This window comes from Cryptomeria japonica, chromosome 11 (genome assembly GCF_030272615.1).
Source record: "Cryptomeria japonica chromosome 11, Sugi_1.0, whole genome shotgun sequence".
NCBI lineage: Eukaryota > Viridiplantae > Streptophyta > Pinopsida > Cupressales > Cupressaceae > Cryptomeria > Cryptomeria japonica.
The window spans coordinates 251191316-251214361 of NC_081415.1; the positions used below are offsets into that span (position 1 = coordinate 251191316).

A 23046-nucleotide genomic window follows, 5' to 3' on the forward strand; every position below is an offset into this window, starting at 1 on the left:
TGGTGATATTTTTGCCTCTAAATTTGCGATCTAGCTTGATCTCAAGGATATTCAAGCCAAAATCCAAGTTAATGGGTACGATGAGGTCTCTATTACCTCTGAGAATGATATTTCATCTAAATAACATTATATCATTAAAAAATAAAATATATTCTAGAAGCAACGCTCTCGTTCTCTATGGCTTAAGGAGGGAGATAAGAATACTAGATTCTTTCATTTGACTGCAATGAAACACAAGGTGGCCAATAGAATCTCAAAAATGTCTATAGGGGGACCTTGTCCTTTGAGGAAGAGGAAATAAGAAAGGAAGCTAGATCTTATTTCTCATCTCTATTGTCGGCTAACTGTAATCTAGATAAAAGCGCTCAAGATTTATTCCTTGCTGCTATCCCAAATATGATCGGGAGAGACTAGAATCAATTTTTCTTTGCTATTTCTTTTGAAGCTGAGATGAAGATGGTAGTCTTTTACTTTGAAGGTAATAAAGCCCCTGTTTCGGATGGATTCTTAATGTTCTTCTTTTAGTCGTATTGACACATTATTAGTCAGGGCATTGTCAAGGGTCTTAAAAAAATTTTTGGATCAAAGTTTATTTTTAAAGAGATCAATGCCACTTTTATGGTCCTTATCCGTAAGATTCTAGGTGTCGATGCTATGGAGCTTTTCAGACCAATTAGTCTTTGTAACTCCTTTTATAAGATTATATCTAAGGTTCTCACCTTAAGATTGCTTTCTATTCTTCCTGATATGATTTCTCCCCAACAAACCGAGTTCATTCTTGGAAGGTAGATTCTGGACTCCATCATCACAATCCATGAGAATATTCACTCTCTAGATGTCTCCAAAAATCAAGGCTTCTTGATGAAACTTGATTTCTCGAAGGCTTATGATCGAGTGGATAGGTATTTTCTTTTTAGAATCCTTAAATCTTTTGGATTTGGTGAGAGGGTGGTTCAACTAATTTCCCAATTGATTTCTACTCCCTCACTGTCGATCATTGTCAATGGTTCCCCTACCCCCTTCTTCAAGTCTTCTAGGGGCCTCAGACAAGGGGATCCAATATCTCCTATTTTGTTCATTATCTTGGCTAAAAGTTTGGGCAGATATATCAACAAACTTGTTTTTGAAGGTCATCTAAAAGTTGTCAGACCTTCGTCGGCTGAGAGGGTTTTCTCTCATCAACAATTTTTTGATGACATGGTGTTGTTGGGTGCTTCTACTATCAAGGAAGCCATGACCCTAAAATCAGCTCTAAATAACAATTGCCAAGCCTCAAGACAACTGATTAACTAGATGAAAATCTCCCTCTTTTTCCTCAACACACCTGAAGATGGGCAAGGGAGAATTGCTAGAATATTGGAATGTCAAATCAATTTGCTCCCCTCTATCTACCTAGGTCTCCCTCTGTGTAAAAATCCTCCTGAGACATTTTGGAGTAGCTTGGTGGATAGATTCCACAAAAAAATAGCAGGCTAGAAAGGTACCCTTTTGATTCAAGTGGGGAAGATCCAATTATTAAAATCCTCCCTCCAAATCTTACCTGTGTATGCTTTAAGTCTGTTTAGAATCCCGACCAAGTTTGTTGATGCTAATGAAAAGATTCAAAAGTCCTTCCTTTGGGCAAGGGCTGAGGAGGGGAAAAGGATTCCTCTGATCGCTTGGGATAAAGTTTGTAGACCTAAAAAATGGGTGGCCTTGCTCTAAGAAACATTAAAACCATTAATAAAGCCCTTCTTTCCAAACAAATCTGGAGATCGTTTGGGAAAACTAGTGAATGGAATTCAATTTGGAAAGTGAAATACATGCAGCCTCAAACATCTCTCATAGAGTTCTTTAACTCCTTTGAAGCCCCTTTTGCATCTGCAATTTGGAATAATGTTTCTCAATCTAAAATTGTTGCTGGAGTAGGTAAAAGATGGACTATTGGTAATGGCAGAAAATTCAATTTCCAAGAAGATGTTTGGTTGTTGGTGTAGACACCCAAAATTGTCCAGTCTAATTAAATAAATATTTTATTTATTTAATTATCTAAGCCTAATTCTTCTATTAATTAAATAAATCTTTATTTATTTAATTAATTCATTTATCCTCTTCTAGCCTTATTTCTCATTTAAATAAATACATTTATTTATTTAAATTATCCCTTTCCTAAATTAAATAAATATTTGATTTATTTAATTATCCTACTTCTTCTATTAATTAAATAAATCTTTATTTATTTAATTAATTCATTAGCTTTTTCTACACATGACACATGTCATTCATCTCTTAATTCCTAAACTACCTACCTCTTTCATTATTTTATTATTTCTTCTACCTAGCCTCTAATCCTAGCTGACCTCCTTTTTACACCTCTCAATCTTATCCCTCCATTTCTTATTGTGTCTTCTATTTAAGAAGATGCCTTCTTCATTATCAAAGCCTAATGACTAATCTTGAAGACTTGGCTACATTACGATCCTACTTGCAACCACATTCCGTTCTTTGTTGAGCTCTTGTGCACCTAAAAATCTGAGAGCAAATATATCAAGCAAGATCAATGGAGATAGGAAGAATGGAGATCAAAACCCTATTGGACATGTGATGGTATAATCTTTGTGATTTTGTTTTATTTGCATTGTCTTAGGTAATCTTCATATGTTATGGTGGATCTTTGTTGTTGTTAGGCTAGGGTTTTTGTGGTTGAATTCATTTAGCCTTTCAATCTTGTTATTATTGTATCCATTTTCACCATAAACATTTTGGCACACCCAGTGGGACTCTTGTCCCTTTGCATTTAACCTCCTTGTTGCAGATTTTGCATTTTTGAAGTTGCATATCGGATATTTTTCGACAGCATTTTAGGTTTTTCCGCGTCTGTGAACTTTCGGATCGTGTCATTGATTTTCTAGCGCGTCTGCGGAATCTGGAATCGCGTCTGTGTTTTCGACAAATTTTATTTTTGCAGGTTTCAGACAGGAGTGTCTGTGTTCCAAAGGCGCGTCTGTGTTATTTCTGCCAGCGTCTGTGTCGGAAAGGAGCGTCTGTGATTTTTAGGCACGTCTATGCATCACAGAACCGCGTCTGTGTTATCCAGACGTGTTTGTGTCAAGGGTAACAGCGTTTGTTTATGTACTGCTTCGGAATTTTGAAATTTTCATTGATTCAATTTTCGGATTTCGCACTTAGGGTTTCAGATCTGGTTTATTTTTGGACTAACACTTTCAGATCTAGCTAACTAAGTTGGTGCAACTTGTCTTGGAAGCAAAAACGTTTTTGTTGAAGGCCCCTATGTCACAAAGTCTTTTGGGTTTTTAAAAATGTACCTAACTTGTGTGTTTGCAAGAAGGGGTAATTATGTCAAACAACCCAAACTACTAACAATGTTTTTGCAGGTCCTTGGCTAGGGTTTTGAATTTTTGTTGTGTGCCTTGTTTTCATAGATTAGCAAACACTTCCATTGGTGCACTAAAATTGAATCATTGTCTTTTGTGTCTTGAGCAATAGGCTCTTTTTGTTTAATCTTTAGAGGGCCTATCTTCCCGTGTGGTCATTAGGACTACTAGTGAGAAGAGAACGACCCAAGTGGTAGTGAGGAAAACCCACCTCTTCCGAACCACTATAATCAAATGTATTCATGGTGAAAAATATGAATAACATGTGCTGATTAGTTCATACCGACACTATGTCTCCCCATAAACCCGTTTGATCAAATTTATTTGACCATTTGTAGGGCGTAACCCCTATCGGCTGGGAGCCTTCTGTATTTACAGAGCTGAAAGTGCCACATGTATGGCCACACGAGCGGATGCCCTTACTAGCACCTTTTTGTTTTAGAAGCCCAAATCCTTCTAGTTGTTGGGGCAGGAGGTCGGACCTCTGGTAGCGGCCCACACACATACGGTTCTTAGTAGAGATACAAAGTTCGCCATGGGGAGTTTTCATGGGAACTGATGCTTGGCTGACCCGAGAAGTGAGTGTCGAGGGTGGAGCCAGTGAGGTCAAGCATCTAAGTATCCGCTCTGAATAGCGTAGCCTCGGGGGTAAAACCCTATGTGGGATCAACAAGTATTGTCTTGGCCAGCCATAAGAATTGTGCTTGTCTTATGTTAAACATTCAAACAATCAAGACCCAAACAACAAAACATTGTGTCTTTTGTGTCTTCAAGTGTATGCAAAACATTTTACATCAAACAACACACTTTTGGAGTCTAAACACTTGCAAACATTGAGTCCTCATCAACATTGTGTCCTCTTGTCACGAAAAATAGTCAAACAGTCAGATTTGGTCACAACAAAACGACTTCACATATTGGAAAAAATCGCACAAAATTTATAGAAACGCGTCTGTGTCTATTTTAACCGCGTTTGGGTCATCTAAACGCGTCTGTGAAGGGCATAATAGCGTCTGTGTGTATAGAAGTGTCTGTGTCGAACAGAGACACGTATGTGTATGGGAATCGCGTCTATGAAGTATACAGAAGCGTCTGTGTCCAAAATTGAATAAATTTCACAGTCCAGCAAACAAAAGAAATCAGTTTCGGAATACTTGAGCTTCCTAGGTTGTTTCTTTAGGTTTCATCTAGCATTCAACCTGTCTTTGGGTCTCACATAGTCCATCATTGCTTCACATCTTGCTTTACATTCACACTTGTCTAAACTTGAGTCAAAAGGTCACTTGCTTGTCCTCATCATACTTTGTCAAACACACTACATACAACAACACTTTGCTAAGTGGTCCCTCATCAAGGTTTCTTACCTTTGGGTCTCATTTGGTCTTACTTAGAGTCAAGGTCAACTTACCTCATCAAGAGAAACTATCCTCTCTTTGGAAGTCACACCTACTCTACTACATACATACTTGGTCTTACACTTTGGACATTGCAAGTACACCTCAGATTCATTTACACTCCATACAACTCTTGGTCTTCCATACTCTTTCCATTTTTCATCTAGTCTCTCACATCTTGGTCAATACCTAGTTCATGGTTGAAACCTGTCTTCAAAAATCTAGGAGAAAAGCTAAAGAGGCTCAAGAGTCCGCAAACATGAGTTCTTATGAGTATGACAATGATTTATTTTTCAATCCTGAGCACACTACATTGCCTGACATGGATGTTTATAGAAACATTCCAAATGTGGAAAACGCAGACACTACAAACAACAATGCTACACACAATGACAATGTGGACAACTTTTCAATACATTCAACAGATGTAGAAGAATCCATTATGAATCCCCATTTCAATAGATTGGTTGAAGAAATAATGAGGAGGGATAGACAATACTTTTTACACATGATGGCACAAAGTGGAGCCAAGATACCTCATGATTTTGACATGTCTCAACTTATGGAAAACCGACCTTTGCAACAAACTCATTCCAACATGGATCAAAGGAGACCTAATAGTGGAGGAAATAGAGGACCACATATGGTACCTGAATCACCATCAGCTTTGCTTCAAAAACCAGAAGTCCCGCATACACATGCTCAAACGTATGATACTTACCTTCGTAGACCATTGTGGAAGCCTTATGCAGATAGATATGCTCAAGCTATGGATCAACCAAAACAATTGGATATTCAGAGGCATGCTCAAAATTTGGACACAAGGAAACCCCGTGTCAAATTTGGGGGCAACACAATAGAACATGACATGCCTGTAGAATATGGTATATATGCACAAAATAGATATGGGGTTCCTCAACATGAAGCTGTACCAAGTGCTCCCTATATGCCGCATCAATATAGACCTCCTCCATATGAACATGTGTATGATCAATATCATCCATACATGCAATATGCTCCTCCTACAATTGGTGCTTCAAACATGGGGTATGCTTCAAGAAGTCGATCTCCACCTAAGAACAATTTGGAACAACAAATCAGAGATTTACCAAAGAAAATGGAGGACATAAATACGCCAAAACCAACATACACAATGAGAGACATATGTCCTTATCCATTTGACAAGAGCATTCCAATGCCTCCATTTCCTGCACACTTTGTGACGCCTAAATTTGACAAGTATAGAGGAAAAGGGGACCCCAAGGCACACATAAGACAATTTTTCACAGCTTGCATTGAGGTAGCGGCAGAAGAAACATATTTGATGAGATTGTTCCCACAAAGCTTAGGTGATCAAGCTATGGAATGGTTCTCTCAACTACCACCTGGTATTAAGTCATGGGGTGACTTAGCAGAGGCATTTATTCAACATTTCTCCTACAATATAGAGACAGATATCTCAATCACTACTTTGTGCAATACTAAGCAAAAAGAAGGAGAATCTTTTGCATCATTTTTGCAAAGATGGAGAAATCTAGCTAGCAGATGCTCTTGTGAAATTCCATAGAAACAAATGGTAGAAATGTTCACTCAAAATGTTAACAAGGACATTGGCTATGATCTAAGGAAAGCTTGTTTGTCCACCTTCAAGGATGTCATTGAAAAAGGCTTAGCAACAGAAAAGGTCCTAATTGAGCAAGGAGTCATTAAGATATTCAAGGAAAACAAAGACGACTTTAAAGGAAAAGACAAGCCAAGATTTTGGAATAAAAACAAGAACACAGTCAATGATGGTGTTGTTGATGCCAATACAGTGCGACCCAAATTCATCTTTTCGGGATCAAGTTCTACAAACAATCAAGTAAATACTCAAACAACTTCTAGACCATGAAGGAAGTACACCCCATTGGGAGAACCACTTGAATCAGTCTTCAAAAAGCTTGTGGCAAACAAGGTAATTACAGTTCCAGATTTTCCTCCATATGAACCAAAGGTCAAACCAAATTGGTGGAATGATGATGAGTATTGTGAATTTCATAAAAGCAAGGGTCATAAGATAGGAAATTGCCATCGACTGAAGAACATTGTGCAAGATCTCATTGATAGAGGTGATATTGAGATTGAAGGACACTCATCCAATCAAGAACATGAGATGTTTAAGGAACCATTCCCAAAGCATGACAAGGGAAAAGCCAAAGTCACAGATGATCAGGCCAACTATACTAGAGCACCCTACAACTATGATTCAACTATCAATCATATCTCGATGGACAATCATATCTCTACTATTACCATCAAGAACAAAAACCCTGAGAATCCTCCTCAGAGACCCAAGATTGTCCTAAGAGGTGTTGGATCTTCTTTCGAACCTACCTCTGAATGTCATGTTACAACTCGTCGAGGTAAAATTACGTTGCCAGGTGCCTCCACTAAAAATACCACTTCTTCATCAACCAAGCCTGAGTATGACCTTGTAGAATAGTTAGGGAAGACACCCACGCTCATTTCCATCCTTGAGCTCTTACGTATATCCCCCGCTCATAAAGCTATTCTTGACAAAATCTTGAGAGACACTGTTGTTCCTACTGATCTGAACGTGGACCAGTTTCAAGCCATGGTGGGATACCTTTCCATTCCACACTCCCTTACATTCACAGAAGCCGATGACGCCTCCGTAAGTCAGCCACATAATGCACCACTACATGTTGAAGCCTTCATACACAAACATCGAATAAAGCGAGTCCTGATAGATGGAGGAGCAGGTCTAAACATTTGTACATTGAGCACCATTAAACAATTGGGATATTCTGATAAAGCTGTGAATTCAACAAATCAAATCACCATCAAGGCATATGACGATGAAGAACGCTCATCCAAGGGCACAATCACCTTACCTTTAAGAATTGGGCCAGTCACAAAGGATGTGGTTTGTCAGGTCCTAGATCTAGATCTCACTTATAATATATTGCTAGGACGTCCTTGGATTCATGAAATGAGGGCAGTCCCATCGACATATCATCAATGCATTAAGTTTCCTCATAACGGAGTCGAGGTAACAGTTAACGGTGATCCTAATCCGTTCATATATTGCAACAACCTGAGATCACATACTGAGACCATCATTCCTAGTAATCGTGAAGCTATTCCTTCTTCGGCATACATTGACCCTGAGTCATTGAAACCTTCGACATCAAAACAAGGTGAACTTAAAGGCAAATTTCAGGACAAAGGCATGGGAGAATACACTTTAAATCAGACCATGTATTTACGACAAGTCATGAGCTCTCCAAAAGAATATGGAAGGCCACATCCTAACAAGCAAATATCCATCATGGTATTCAAATGGGATCCTACTACCTTTCAAATATGGGGCGAGCTAGAAGAGGAAGGTTTATACAAAATGCTCTACAAAGACATTGAAGATGACACACAAAATCAGATCAATATACCCTGTGAGAAATATGGCAAAGGCTTCAAGATTCTACAAAAATTCGGGTATGATGGAAAAAGCCCTCTTGGGTTACGCAAAGAAGGCGTTATGGAGCCCTTACAACCTGAATTGATTGCAAAAAGGGAACACTCGAAGGGACTTGGTTTTCTGACTTCCAAGATCCATACTAAAAGGACAGAAAAGACATCACAAATCAAAATTGCCAAAGTTCAACAATAGGATCGCTATTCCACTGATTCCAACGAATGGGAATGGGGTTCAGACAAATCCTCCAGTGACTATGAGCTCACCAAGACATTCAGAGAGCTAGATGAACCCACAGAAGAAGAGGAATTTTATAAAAAGTTCAGAGTTGGTCAAGAAACAAACCATAAGGATTCCGCACAGTCTTCCTCTCAAGGTTCTAGGTCGAAATCACATAGGATGAGAACACCTGTCCCAGAATGTGCTACTAGTGACGACAATTTGGATTCGCTCATGATCGAAACTGATGAGGAGAGTGCCATCGATGACCTCGACGATTGCCTTGATATACCTGAATATAACCACATCTTCACTCTTAGCCCTGCAAACTCTGAAAACATCAAAGGCCTTCCCCTTGTTCACCACCAACTCATTGACTGGGATTATGAAGGACCAGCATAATTTGACACATTTCAAAATGACGAAGCTATTATTGACTACCTTGGCATACGAGATGATCTTCCCCCTGGGGACCACAAAGCAGGATACACCATAGAACTCAACAACATGGCATATTTTGGTGAGGGTGTCGGACCTTCTAGTCGCAAAAATGTGAAAATAAGAACAAATCAAGGGTCTTACGGCGAAAACCACACTGTGGCGCTATCTGATCCCAAAAAAGTAAAAAGAAAGGACGTATCTGAGGGCGAAAACCTCTCTGAGGCACTCAAAGATGGAAGGCTCAACATTCTCCCAGCCTCGTATGAGGAAAAGTCATCCATGTTGGTAGAGGATACTATCAAAACAAACATTGGTACAGAAGAGGTTCCACACAACATATTCCTGGCTCAATCATTGACAGAGTCCGAAAGGTCAAAATTCATAAGCTTCTTCAAGGAACGACAAATCAACTTTGCATGGTCATACGCTGATATGCCTGGACTAGATCCGGATTTGGTAATGCATCATTTGACAGTCAAACCGGGGGCAAAGCCAGTGAAACAGAAATTAAGAAAAATGCACCCACAAGTGGCATTACTAGTCAAAGCAGAGCTGGAGAAGTTATTGGATGTCGGATTCATACACCCAATTGATTATCCTGAATGGATCTCCAACTTAGTACCTGTTAGTAAACCAGATCGCAACATCAGAATATGTACAGATTTCAGAGACATCAACAAAGCTTGTCCAAAAGATGACTTCCTATTACCAAATATTGACTTGATCGTTGATCTCACAGCAGGTCATGAAATGTTATCATTAATGGATGGATTTTCTAGTTATAATCAAATAAGGATTGCACCCGAGGATCAACACAAAACATCATTCACTTGTCCATGGGGAACTTTCTGTTGGAATGTCATGCCCTTTGGGCTAAAAAATGCAGGTGCTACATATCAAAGAGCAATGACTACTATCTTTCATGATCTCATGCACATAACTGTGGAAGATTATGTTGACGATCTCTTGGGTAAATCAATAGACAGAGATACACATTTGGACATACTTTCAGTTGTCTTTGATCGGTTGGAAAAATACAAAGTAAGATTAAACCCCAAGAAATGTGTCTTTGGAGTAACCTTCGGGAAGCTCCTAGGATTCATTGTATCCAAAAGAGGAATCGAAGCCGATCCAGCAAAAGTCAAGGCTATCTTGGACATGCCGCCACCCAGAAATATCAGTCAACTTAGATCCTTACAAGGGAGACTCCAGTCTATATGAAGATTCATAGCCCAACTTGCAGATAAGTGTAATCCTTTTCAGCACCTGCTACATAAAAATATCAAGTTCAAATGGGATGATAACTGTCAACAAGCTTTTCAGATGCTCAAAGATTATCTCTTGAATCCGCCAGTTCTAATGCCACCAGTTCCAGATCAGCCTTTGCTACTATACATATCAGCTACTCCAACAGCACTAGGGGCACTCCTAGCACAACAAATTGCTGACGGCAAGGAAAAAGCAGTATACTATATCAGTCGCACATTGGTGGGATATGAGCTAAACTACACACCAATCGAGCGTGCATGTCTCACTGTGGTCTTTGCTTCATAGAAATTACGCCATTACATGCTCACTCATAAGACTAAGTTGATTGCAAGAATTGATCCCTTAAAATATCTTCTTAATAAAGCAACACTTACTGGGCGACTAGCCAAATGGGTAATGATCCTTAGTGAATTCGACATCGAGTATGTGGACAGAAAAGCAATAAAAGGACAAGCCATCGTGGATCAATTAGCAGATGCCCCCATGATTGATGATGTTCCTCTAAATTCAGAATTTCCAGATGAATCCATTTTAACAATATCACATGCAAGGCCATGGCAACTATACTTTGACGGCTCATACACACAGCATGGGGCAGGCGCTGGTATTCTCTTCATAACTCCTCAAGGAGATTCTATACCAAAATCATACCGCTTATCATTTCCTTGCACTAACAATATAGCGGAATATGAGGCATTAACAACTGGATTACGAATTGCAGTTCAGTGGAAGATCCAGGAACTTCATGTTTTTGGGGATTCTCAACTTGTCATCCATCAAGCAACTGATGATTACCAAACAAAAGATAAAAAATTAATGCCTTACAAGCAACTGGTGGATGATTTGAAACAACGCTTCATAAAGATAGATTTTGAGCAGATACCAAGAGAACAGAATCGTGTTGCAGATGCCATGGCTACAATTGCTTCACTGATTGATCTACCTCAAAATGAAACCTGCTATGAGTTCTTAGTGGACAACCTGTTGATTCCTTCATATGAGATCACTCCTATTGAAATGATATGCATTGTTGGTCCCGAATCCCAGTTATATGGTTCCATATTCACATATCTTCGTGACAATACCTTACCTCCTGATCTATCAAACAACCAACGTCGCACTTTCATTCGCCAATCCTCTCGCTATGTCATTTTAGCTGATATCCTATACCGACGAGGTCTAGATGGCACTCTTCTTAGATGTTTAGAAAGCGACAAAGCTCAGATTGCGTTACGTGAAGTGCATGAAGGGATATGTGGTCCACATGCTAGTGGTCCTACCTTGGCCAAGAAACTCATCAGGACTGGATATTACTGGCCCAATATGGAAAAAGACTCATATCAGTTTGTCAAGAAATGTAAGCAATGTCAAATTCATGGAGACCTCATACATGCACTAGCACAAGAACTACAACTCTGTATCAGTTCATCTTATCTTCTTTGAAACAACGCGACAAGCCGCATTGTCTCAAAGAGGGGCAAAATGTAGACATCCAAAATTGTCCAGTCTAATTAAATAAATATTTTATTTATTTAATTATCTAAGCCTAATTCTTCTATTAATTAAATAAATCTTTATTTATTTAAGTAATTCATTTATCCTCTTCTAGCCTTATTTCTCATTTAAATAAATACATTTATTTATTTAAATTATCCCTTTCCTAAATTAAATAAATATTTAATTTATTTAATTATCCTACTTCTTCTATTAATTAAATAAATCTTTATTTATTTAATTAATTCATTAGCTTTTTCTACACATGACACATGTCATTCATCTCTTAATTCCTACACTACCTACCTCTTTCATTATTTTATTATTTCTTCTACCTACCCTCTAATCCTAGCCGACCTCCTTTTTACACCTCTCAATCTTATCCCTCCATTTCTTATTGTGTCTTCTATTTAAGAAGATGCCTTCTTCATTATCAAAGCCTAATGACTAATCTTGAAGACTTGGCTACATTACGATCCTACTTGCAACCACATTCCGTTCTTTGTTGAGCTCTTGTGCACCTAAAAATCTGAGAGCAAATATATCAAGCAAGATCAATGGAGATAGGAAGAATGGAGATCAAAACCCTATTGGACATGTGATGGTATAATCTTTGTGATTTTGTTTTATTTGCATTGTCTTAGGTAATCTTCATATGTTATGGTGGATCTTTGTTGTTGTTAGGCTAGGGTTTTTGTGGTTGAATTCATTTAGCCTTTCAATCTTGTTATTATTGTATCCATTTTCACCATAAACAGTTGGAGACCCCCCTTTCCAGTAAGGATTGTTTTTCTCCCTTTATCTCTATGTGCAAGGCCATATTTGGTACTAAGGTGGCTGATTACTAGAGGGATAATCACTAGGTGAATCTGAATTCCATAGATCCATTTCTTAACCCTGTCATGGTTTTGCTTAATTATGTTTTGGTAGACCCATTGCTTGAGGATAGAATCATTTGGGTTGGTACTTCTTCTAGTGGTTACTCAGTGGCTTCTGCTATTCTTTTGTTGTCCCATTCTCTTGATCCATCCCCTTGCTGGTCTAAAGCTTGGATTCGTGGTCTATTTTTTTTTATCCTTCCACAAAATAAAATCCTTACCACTGATAATCTCTGCAAAAGAGGCTTCCATCTACCCAATAGGTGCTACCTTTTCCTTAATGAGGATGAAAATGTTAACCATATCGCTATCCAATATCCCTTCTCTTATGCTATTTGGTTGTAGATTTTGCAGCTATGGAATTTGAATTGGGTCTTTCCTGCTTCTATTCAAGAGTGTTTCATTGGTTGTACATAAATTTCCTTAAACAACTCCATCAAACATCTATGAGACCTCATTTTGCCTCATGTGGCATGGTGAATTTGGAAAGAAAGGAACAACAAAATATTAAGAGACTCCTTTTCCTCTCCTGAAGTGGTGTTTACTAAAATTAAGCGGGCCATTGTGGAAAATCTGAAAGTTGATGGAAAGCCTCTTCTTTTTAGGAGCAAGGTTGAATTGGATCTATTCAATAATTGGAATGTTTTTGCATCTATAGACAAAGGTGATAAGAAGGATAAGAGAAAAAGTAGTAAGTGGTCTTTTCCTCCGACTGGTTGGATCAAAGCTAATTTTGATGGGGCAGCCAAGGGAAACCTAGGGCCGACTGGGTGTGGGGGAGTGATAAGAAATGAAGCAGGCTATTGTATTGTAGTGGTGGCGCTCTCCATGGGATCCTAGAACAACCCCTTAGCTGAAGCCATGGCAGCTTATCAAGCCCTTTCCCTTTCTAAATCTTTGGGGTTTAATAAAGTTTGGTTTGAGGGAGATTATAATAACATTGTTAAATGCCTAAATTGTCTATCATCCTCGTCATGGACCATTAAAAATATTATATCTCAATCCAAGGAGATTATTAAGTCCTTTGAGCAGTGTGTTATCTCTCATAGTTATAGAGAGACCAATACTATGGTTGATTGGGCCGCCAACATGGTTGTCTATGCTGATCACATGATTTGCTGGAAAGGTGAGCTGGATCTTCCTCACGAGGCCTGCGCCATCCTTATTTATGACATAGTGCATGGAAAAGAGGGAGTGATAAGTGATGATTACAACGTACTTATCAATGAAAGTTGCCATAATGAGTCAGAAAGAGTGGCACTCAAAGATTGAGCTAGCGTTCAATGTAGACAAGACTTTGCACACTTTTTGGGTGCCCATTTCTATTTTGAGGGCTTCCCTACTATGCACTTTGATCTTTGTTTCTTCCCTATTCTACTTTGTGAAGGGAGGGAGAAATTCTATCGTTGACTCTATGGGAGGTAACAGGAAAAGGATAGAGCCACTTTCTTGTGAGGAATGGAAGACGAAGAAGAAGCCAAAAGCGTGGGCTATTTTGAAGACTATTAAAATGACAGGGTATATGGAGCGAATTCTTGGTAAAAACCCTACCGTTACCAGAATATTCCAGAAGAATTGGAAGGAGGGAAAAATTACCATAGGTGAAAGAAAGGTAGAAATTGTTGAAGGGATGATTGCGTAAGTCAATGGGATGCTAGTGGAAGGAATTTTTTTTTACAGAGACAGAAAGCTCATAGAGGTTGTCATTAACTGATTCTCGAAGGAAGAATCTAAGAAAGCCAAGCTGGTGAAATCCAGTAAGACCTACTACTCGCCGAAGATGATTAAAAAGGTATGGAGATGGGTTTTGTTTGTTGAGATGCAATATGTTACTCTAGGTGGTAGATATTCTTGTGTCTATGGTTATCCTTTTGTGCTCTTGAATCACTTCCTTCATAAAGATTTGGTGTCTATTCCCTTCTACTTGTTTATCTCCTTAAACACTAGCATAAAGGATTTTAGGGCTAATCCAGATAGCAACCCTCCCATGCATGAAGGGTTAATGTTGCTCCTATACAACCATGTCAAGACCTCCTCTATGCAACATTATATCACTAATCTTGCAGACTTAGAAGATGAGTCTGAAAACTCAAATGATAGTGAAGATGAGGGGTTTGATATTGAGTTGGAAGATGATTTTGATAGGGTTACCTTTGCTAAAGGTACTGGTAAGGAGAAGGATAAAGATATGGCTTCTAGGTCAGGAAAAAAGATAGTTGGAAAAGAGGTTAAAAGAAATAGGATTAAGGTACAAGAGGAGGATAGTTGGTTTGAAGAAGATGATGAGGATGATGAGGGGATGGAGACTGAAAGTGATTATGTTACCCCACCGCCTAAGAAGAAAAATAAGTGGAGTTCTCTCATTACTGATATCAGCCCGGAGAAGGAGGAAGGTACCTATAAAGTCCAATCTACTCCTCTGGACCCTAATAAACAAATTTGTGATGAAGAGAAAGAAGGGAAGATGGTGATGGAAGGTGAGACTCTGCCTCCCAATGATAAAGCTATTGTTGCTGATGTTGAGACCCTGGATAATACTATTGCCTTTCCAGAGTTCAACAAAGGCAGCAACAATTCTCCTATTACCATGTTGCATACCATGAAGAGTGGGATGATGGAGTTTTACAAGGTTATTGAATGGGTCTATTCGGAGATGGATAGTTTGAAGAATAAGCAGGCGAAATATTTCAGTAAAGTGGATACTTTAGAAGCTGTTGGGACAAGTAATCTCAGTACCCTACCTAATTACCTGAATGAATTGACAAAAGCCATCAGCGATACGAAGGCTATCATTGGAGCGTATGGCTCTCAATTAAAGGTTGTGGAGGGTAGGTTCAATGAATTGGAGAAGAGGGTTCTTAGTCATGAGAATACCCTAAAGAAAATTGGAGAACAAAGCCAAAAAATTCTGAAAGCCTCTTTCAATAGCTTCGGTGTGATAACTAGCAAATTGGAACAGATCCACCAAGATAAGAACACAATATATATTGTTGAGGATAAGGTTTCGACCCTTGAGGGTGGGGCTACTAGACATGGTGAAAGAACCCGGGCACGTACGAGGAAGATGACACATTAAGCCAAGGAGCTGGAGGATCTAAAGAGTGTTGCTGCCTCAATGGTCCAACTAGAGCAAGAAGTTGTGGAGCTTCTCAACAATAATTCTTAGGTCTGTTCATCGTGGTTGTCCCTTAGGTGCTTCTGTGTTGTCCTTCTATTTCTTTTGGTGCTCTTACTGACTTTTTGTCTCTGCCTGCTGTCTCTTTTTCATGTTTTGTTCTATCTAGGTGGACTTTAAATGTTTTATGTATTTTATAACTTGTTGTAAAGGGTTTCAGGGACCCTTCAAAACCTGCTTTTCACTTAATCAAAAACAAAAAGTACCTACTTATATCCTGCATCAATAAGAAAAATGGAAGTTATTTAAACAAAAACACCACCTTATATCCTACATCAATCTTCTATATTTTATGAAGTCATTCATGAATTTTCATCACAAATTCATCTTTCACAGACATGGAAAGTCTTCATGTGTGACTAGCACCAATTTATGCTCACATAATATTTGTTTTTTTTGGTTCTCACAGCTCTAGGCATCTATGAGTTGGAGAGATGAAACTCTATATGGTTTTGTTGAGTCTTTGGTAGCATAGCTTTATTTATGGTAGATGACTTCCAAATCTCTTATTTAGCCTAGATAGGAATGGTTGTATCATTAGTCACAATTTTGATATTGGCATTTGCCAATTGCATTTGCTTAAAATTTTCTAAGGCCTTTACAATTAATATAGTTTATGATGCAACTTGTAACACTACAATATTCTTTTGTAAGCATTCATTTGACATATTTGATTGTAATGGTGTAGTCCAATAGAGTTTTGACAAGTGAGGGAGGATCCAAAGCATAAAGAGGAATTTGCGGATCAACAAACACGATGTGTGTAAGATTCTTTCATGATGGTCAAGGTTTCATGTCCATGCAAATCACACCAACATTATTACATGTTAAATTCTATGATATTGATGGGAATGCCATTCATCATTTGAAGTTACTAAAAGACCAATACATTTCTTATTGGCATTTTAGTTCAATTATTTCAACCCAAATTGAATAGGTAATACTATTGGACTTGGTATGAAAACTATCAATTGATGATTTTTTATCAGGATCACATATTAATTCAATTATAATCATTTCTACCAAAGTAATTTCAAATTTGCATCATGATGATAAATAAAGGTTAGTATAAATATTCCCTCCACATTATATTTGAGATTTCTAGAGACATGTTTGATAAAGATCAAACAATAAAAATATTTTTTTAGACACTAATGTTATATTATTAAAATCAATGCTACAATCTCAAAACACTAATGTTATATAATTAAAATCAATGTTACAATCTCAAAGCCTCTTGCACTAGAAGCGAAAGGCTTTAAAAATTGCATAAAGTGGTAAATACGAATTTAAAAAATATATTTTTTAGAGAATGACATCGAAAAAACACCAAAAAAATAAAGATAAAAAGGATAGAAATATCTAATTTCCATTTAATGTAAAAATAAAGGATCCAAATATATCTAGAAAGAAAATGGGGCATTTTGTTTTTAGAAATTATTTACATAATTTCCTCTTAAAACGTTGAGAACCTGCGTTTTAAAATGAGACTTTTGAAGGCATAAAAAAGAAAGCAAAAAGAGATATAAATATATGATTTCTTTTTAATCTAAAAAATAAAATGGGATGTTTGTGTTTTAAAAAATTATTTACATGACCTTTTAAAATACATTTTAAAGTGTAAGAACTTGTATTTTAAAAGAGATTTTTTTAGTGAAGAAATGTACACCAAAAATTTTTCTTGATTTTTTTTTTCTTTCTAAATTAAAAACTGTTTAGATTTTAAGAATGATTTCTTTTGGATATTATTTTCCTTTTTTAAGTGGTGGAAGGATAGGGTGATCACATAGATTTAATAAGAAAAAATATGTAATATATTATTATAATATAATAATAATATTATTATAATATAATAATAATATTATTATAATATAATAATAATATTATTATAATTATATATAATAATATAATAATAATTTTATTTTTTTTGTTTGATAATAATCAAATTTATATTGATATCTAAAAGAAAAATTTCATATATAAAGTCCATCCTTCAACCCAATTATTTGATCCTACAAAAAAGGCAATTCTGCCAATAGCACATCATACTACAAAAAACCTACTCGACTTTCCTTTTGTAAATGCCCAAAAAGAAACCATCTGCTTGCATCACAAGCCCCCAAATTAACATAGTCTATATAGATAAATCAAAAGGAGACATGACATCACAATGAAACAGAAAAAACTACCACTCACTAGACTTTCCTCCGACACCTACACCTCAACACCCCTATATCTTGGTTTTCCACCACCTTTGGCTTTCGAGGGCGCAATACTCGTCTCGATTTTCCCTTGGCTTCTGCCTTGGCATGTGCAATGAGCTCATCCAACTCCTTTATTTCCACCACCATCTTTAGTGTGTCCCAACCATGCCTAGCTTCCTCTTTGCGATTAAATTTGCACATACCTCTCGCCCACCTAAAAAATGGAAACCAACATTTCCACCGTTTGCATCTGTCTCCAATCCCTCCCGTGCATCAAAACCCACACCCAACTCTGCCCATTGTAAAAGGGAGTCCATCCCTACCAAAAAGTCATCATGCCCTATTGTCTGCATTACTCTTCTCACCGTTGCAGTGGTTTCTTCCAACTCCAAACCCCACGCCATGATGAGCGAGAAAACATCCATCTTCATTTTATACCTGGACTTGAGCATATTAAAAGCTGTTGGTGTAAATAATTATTCATCATGGATATTATTACACCTTACTTAAGTTTACTTAGGAAATGCATTTTATAGTAGTTTGGGTATGAGACACTTGGGTGTTTGTGCCACATTGGGATAGTGTGTGTAGGAGAATTTCCATATTTTATGGTGTGATCTTGTTACTACTTTATCATATCCACTTATTGTGGAGTGATAATTCCACCTTCAGTGGGTGATCCACCTCATGTGGAGTATTTTATTGTTTCTCCTACCTACCACACCTATTTCCTACCTACCCTTGTTTCTTATTGAGCCACATGTCATGTTTGTGTTCTCACATATCCATATAGCCTTGCCTATATATGCAAGCTCATATTCATTGTATGTAACAACGACTATTGAACTATTGATCATTTATCTATTGATGAGAATACAGTTTATTCTTGTCCTATATTTTGTCTCTCTATTTTGTACTTTTCATTGAGCTCTTGATCTTGGCAAAATCTCAGATGGTATCAGAGCAATTAGAGCATCATTGATTCATCCTTGAGAGGCATTATTGCGAAGTCAAGAGGCATATCTGAGGAGTAGCATCTTTTGGAGGCATCCTAGACCAGATCCGACCTTGCCATTGCATCTGGGTAGTCATTTCCATGAATTTTGAGTATAAATTTGGCCTATTTTGGTGAAAGTCAAATTTTGCTCAATTTGAATGGTATGGTATAGATTTTTCGGAAATTTAAAAAAAAAAAAAATTCTACAAAAATCCCATTTTATTATTCGCAGAAAAAAAATCTTTTTTTGCAGGGGGGGTATGTTGACCCCACTCTCGCATTGGTCGTACCTTGTAGATTTTTCATCGTGTTGTCCCGCCTATTCCATGCCGACCGTTCCCTACGCCGTCATTTGTAGAATATCCCGGTGATCATGATAACTCCTGCTCTGGTGGCCACGATCACTCCTGCTCCGACAACATCTCCCGACTTTCCGGCATCGCTTCCCGATGACCTCCCGACTGTTTTTTGCCTTCTCGTCGGGTGCCTCCCGACAACGGCTCCCTCTGGCAACTGGCTTGCTTCAGCAACTGGCCCCGTCAACTAGCCTCGACAACTGCCGCCCCGCTGCCACACATCTCTACAGTGCCATGCATCCACCATCAATCGCTGATTGGACACCTCTGCTAGCTCGATAGCCACATGGGCCACCCTGCCACACAGTCTCCTGTCATATCTCAAACACCACATAAACCAATTTGTACAATTAGCAGCCTAGTTGGTTGCCACATCAGCATGCCACGTTAGCACCACTTCACCAGTTTCGTACCCCACGCCACTCGACCATACTGCCACGTCAACCTTTTTCAATGAATCATATTTCGACACGTGTCAGTCCGTACGGTACAGACGCCCGGTCAACAGGGAGGTGAAGTTTTCACGACGACTAGATGACCATCAAATTTAACCTCGTGTTTTGCTGATGTCGTCATTTTTTGAAAATTTTGTAGACCCCCTCCATTGAGCTTTTTGATTTTGTAGTTCAACTTCAAATGGCCATAGCTTGCTCATTTTTGCTCCTTTTTGGGTGCAATGTTTTTTGAAATGGGCTATAATTTTGTGTACTTTCTCTTGGTGGCATTATTTTCTGATTTTGATGGACAAATTTTTTCATAAATCTCAACTTTTGGTGACTGTACCTGTCCAATCCCCATCTTTGCAACTTCCAGGACTCTGTTTGGGCTCATACAAACTCCTTTTCAGGTGCCATTTTTTTTTGAAAGTGCATAATTTTTTGTCTACTCTCATAATATTCTATTAGTTTGCAGCAATTTTGGGTAGAAAATGTACTTTCAACATATGGTCTTTTTTGGCCAGTTTGGCACTTGTATTGCATATATCTATCTTGCTGGTCTTTTGCATTGTAGTTCTCAACCTATTGGGGTAGTTGTAAAACAAAATCAGAAGTCCACCTTGCCATTGTTTGCAAGTGGCCTATTGTACACGCACTACATATAAAGTGCCAAAATCATCATTTTGGGGGGGTACTTTGATTGATTGCATTTGGGGGGGTGTCTCTTGTGCTTTTGTGCTCTTGTTTTCCTTCCTTTTTCTGTTGTGGGTTCTCCTAAATTTCCTCTCTTAACTCCTCATAATTATGCTACTTGGAAAATTGATGCATGGAGTAAACTTATGGAAAAAGGACTAACTCATTATATTGATGGAACTATTGTTGCTCCCACTGATCCTAAGGCCGATCCCATTGGTCACTTGGATTGGACCACTAAAAATATCATGGCAATTGGTACCTTAAGAAAGTATGTATCAAAGGATCTCATTTCTCATATTGAGAAATGTACTCTAATCAAGGATGCTTGACAAAAGTTTCAAGGCTTATATGGTCAATTTGATGAGATTAGGGGATATCAAATTGATAGTGATCTCACCATGTTAGATCCCAAGAACTTTGATACTATATAAGATTATGTCACTAAGGCAAAAGAGTTGAGGGAACAACTCAAGGAATGTGGCATTGATAAGAAGGATACTCAATTGATCTTCAATTTGATGGACAAACTTCCACAAGAATATGCAACATTTGTTTCTAGTTTCCAAACCCATAGGGTGACAATGGGTTCAAGCTACACAATGCCTACATTTGATGCTTTCGCCAAAATTTTGATGATGGAGCAAACTAAGTTGATAAGCATGGGAATTCTTAAGACTTCTAAGTCTCAAGCATTAGTGGCAAATCAAGGGAATAAATGAAATCAAGGAAAGGACAACTCCAACAAGAAGAAATGGCAATCAAAGCCTAAGGACAAAGCACCACCTTCTCCACAACAAGGAGATTCATCCTCTTCCAAGAGGGACAATTCACCAAAGAGGGAGAGACCTACTTGTGCTTATTGTAAAAAGGTTGGTCATGAGGAGTGTCGTTTCCATTCTAAGAAGATTGATGAGCTCACACATATCCTCAAAAAGCACAACATTGAATTGCCTAATGTCTACAAGAAAGATGATTCATCAACTTCTACTTCCTCTCATTTAAAAGGGAAAAGGAAAGCCTCCATGGCTTCTACAAGTGGGAAGACTCACTCTTTTGGGACAAGAAAAGGAAAAGCCCTTTATGCTACTACAAGTCATGATTCAGGGCTTCTAGATCCAGGGGCTTCTCATCATATGACATCTTTGCAGTCTATGTTCTCTACATTTGAGCCTTGCACCATGCCACAGGTTTTGATGGGGAATCGTACATATATGGATGTGATTGGGAAAGGATCTATTGCCATTGGGGATAACTCCTTCAATGATGTGTTGTGTGTACCACATTTGACAAACAATCTCCTTTCTATCTATCAAATCACACATGGCGCAACTAAGAGAATTGTGGAGTTCACACCTGAGTCAGTTTTCATTAGAGAATTGGACACTAGAGCTATCATTGCGACTGGGGTGGTTGATCATGCATCTTGGTTATACTCCTTTTCAGATTTTGTTGATGAGGATGATTTCACATATGATGATTCTTCACATGATGATCACACTTCTTATGATGATTCAAATTTTGAGGAGAACTTTGGGTACTTGAACTTGGGGATTCTCACATGTGACCCTGTTCTTGAGACTTGTGTTTCATCTCCTCCTATTGATATCAGATCACCTAGTGCACCTAATGATACAAATAGTGCGACATTTTTGCCTTCATGTGATTCAGTGCAACATGATATACCTTTTCTTCCAGCTTCAGTTTCTTGGGATGAGTACTTGACAGATATTATAGGTTTGTTTGTGGAATACTGCATTGCATATTTGAGAGACATCATTGATGATATTCATCTTCTCTTTGATGAAGATGATCCTTCTTCTATTGTTGCAAGGGCGCACTCTAACCCTCTTGTTCATTCTTTACATGATCATTCTTTTGAGGTTGACATGATTGTGGATACTTATGTACAACAGTTGGAGGAGGTCTCTTTATCCTTAGAGGAGACATGTGAGTCTTTGGATATTGTTCTTCATTCATCTCCACTAGATCTTGGAGTGCCTTTTTCAGCAGTGTGGAGCAGTTCACCACCTTTGGAGGGGGTATCTTTCAACATCGACATGGGGACACTTGAGTAGTTTTCAGAGACTTCATTCATCCTGAGTTTTTTTCATACATCTTCCCTTCATGATTGGGGAGACTTCATGGATACACCTTTGGTTTTGTTTCTTCCTAAGGGGAGGAATGTTGTTCGACATTCATGGAGCAATTTCTTCATTCATTCTTGAGCTTCTACCATTGGTGCAGATTCTACATTGAGGGGGGGCTTCCTAGCTTCTCTTCTTCTCTCATATGGGGGGACTTTTTCCTCACATGGGGTTTTGTTCCTCACACTCTTCTATGCAAGTTCTCTTGTATTCTTTTCATCTCTCTTTTGGGGGAGGGTTTTTTCCCATTGGGTTTTTCTCTCTTTCCCCGCTTTATGAGAGATTTCATTGCATTGGTTTGCATGCATTTGCATTTGTACATGGGTACCTAACATGGCCTCGTATTCGGGACCCATCTTGCATTGCTTAGTTACATTGTAGACTTAAGTGCATTCCCCTAAGTTGCACTTAAGGGGGCGTGTTGGTGTAAATAATTATTCATCATGAATATTATTACACCTTACTTAATTTTACTTAGGAAATGTATTTCATA

The 23046-nt window shown here is 38.2% G+C and overlaps 1 protein-coding gene across 1 annotated transcript in view; it reads right to left on the reverse strand.

The window, feature by feature from the left end:
* The window catches only part of LOC131069670 (uncharacterized), a 124661-nt gene that overhangs the window by 57093 nt on the left and 44522 nt on the right, over positions 1-23046 (reverse strand). Inside the window, exons 2-3 of the mRNA XM_058005176.2 lie at positions 18127-18361; positions 15930-15936 (exon numbers count right to left, since the gene is read on the reverse strand). Coding sequence (XP_057861159.2) covers positions 15930-15936; positions 18127-18361 — 242 coding nt within the window. The remainder of the gene's footprint in view (positions 1-15929; positions 15937-18126; positions 18362-23046) is intronic.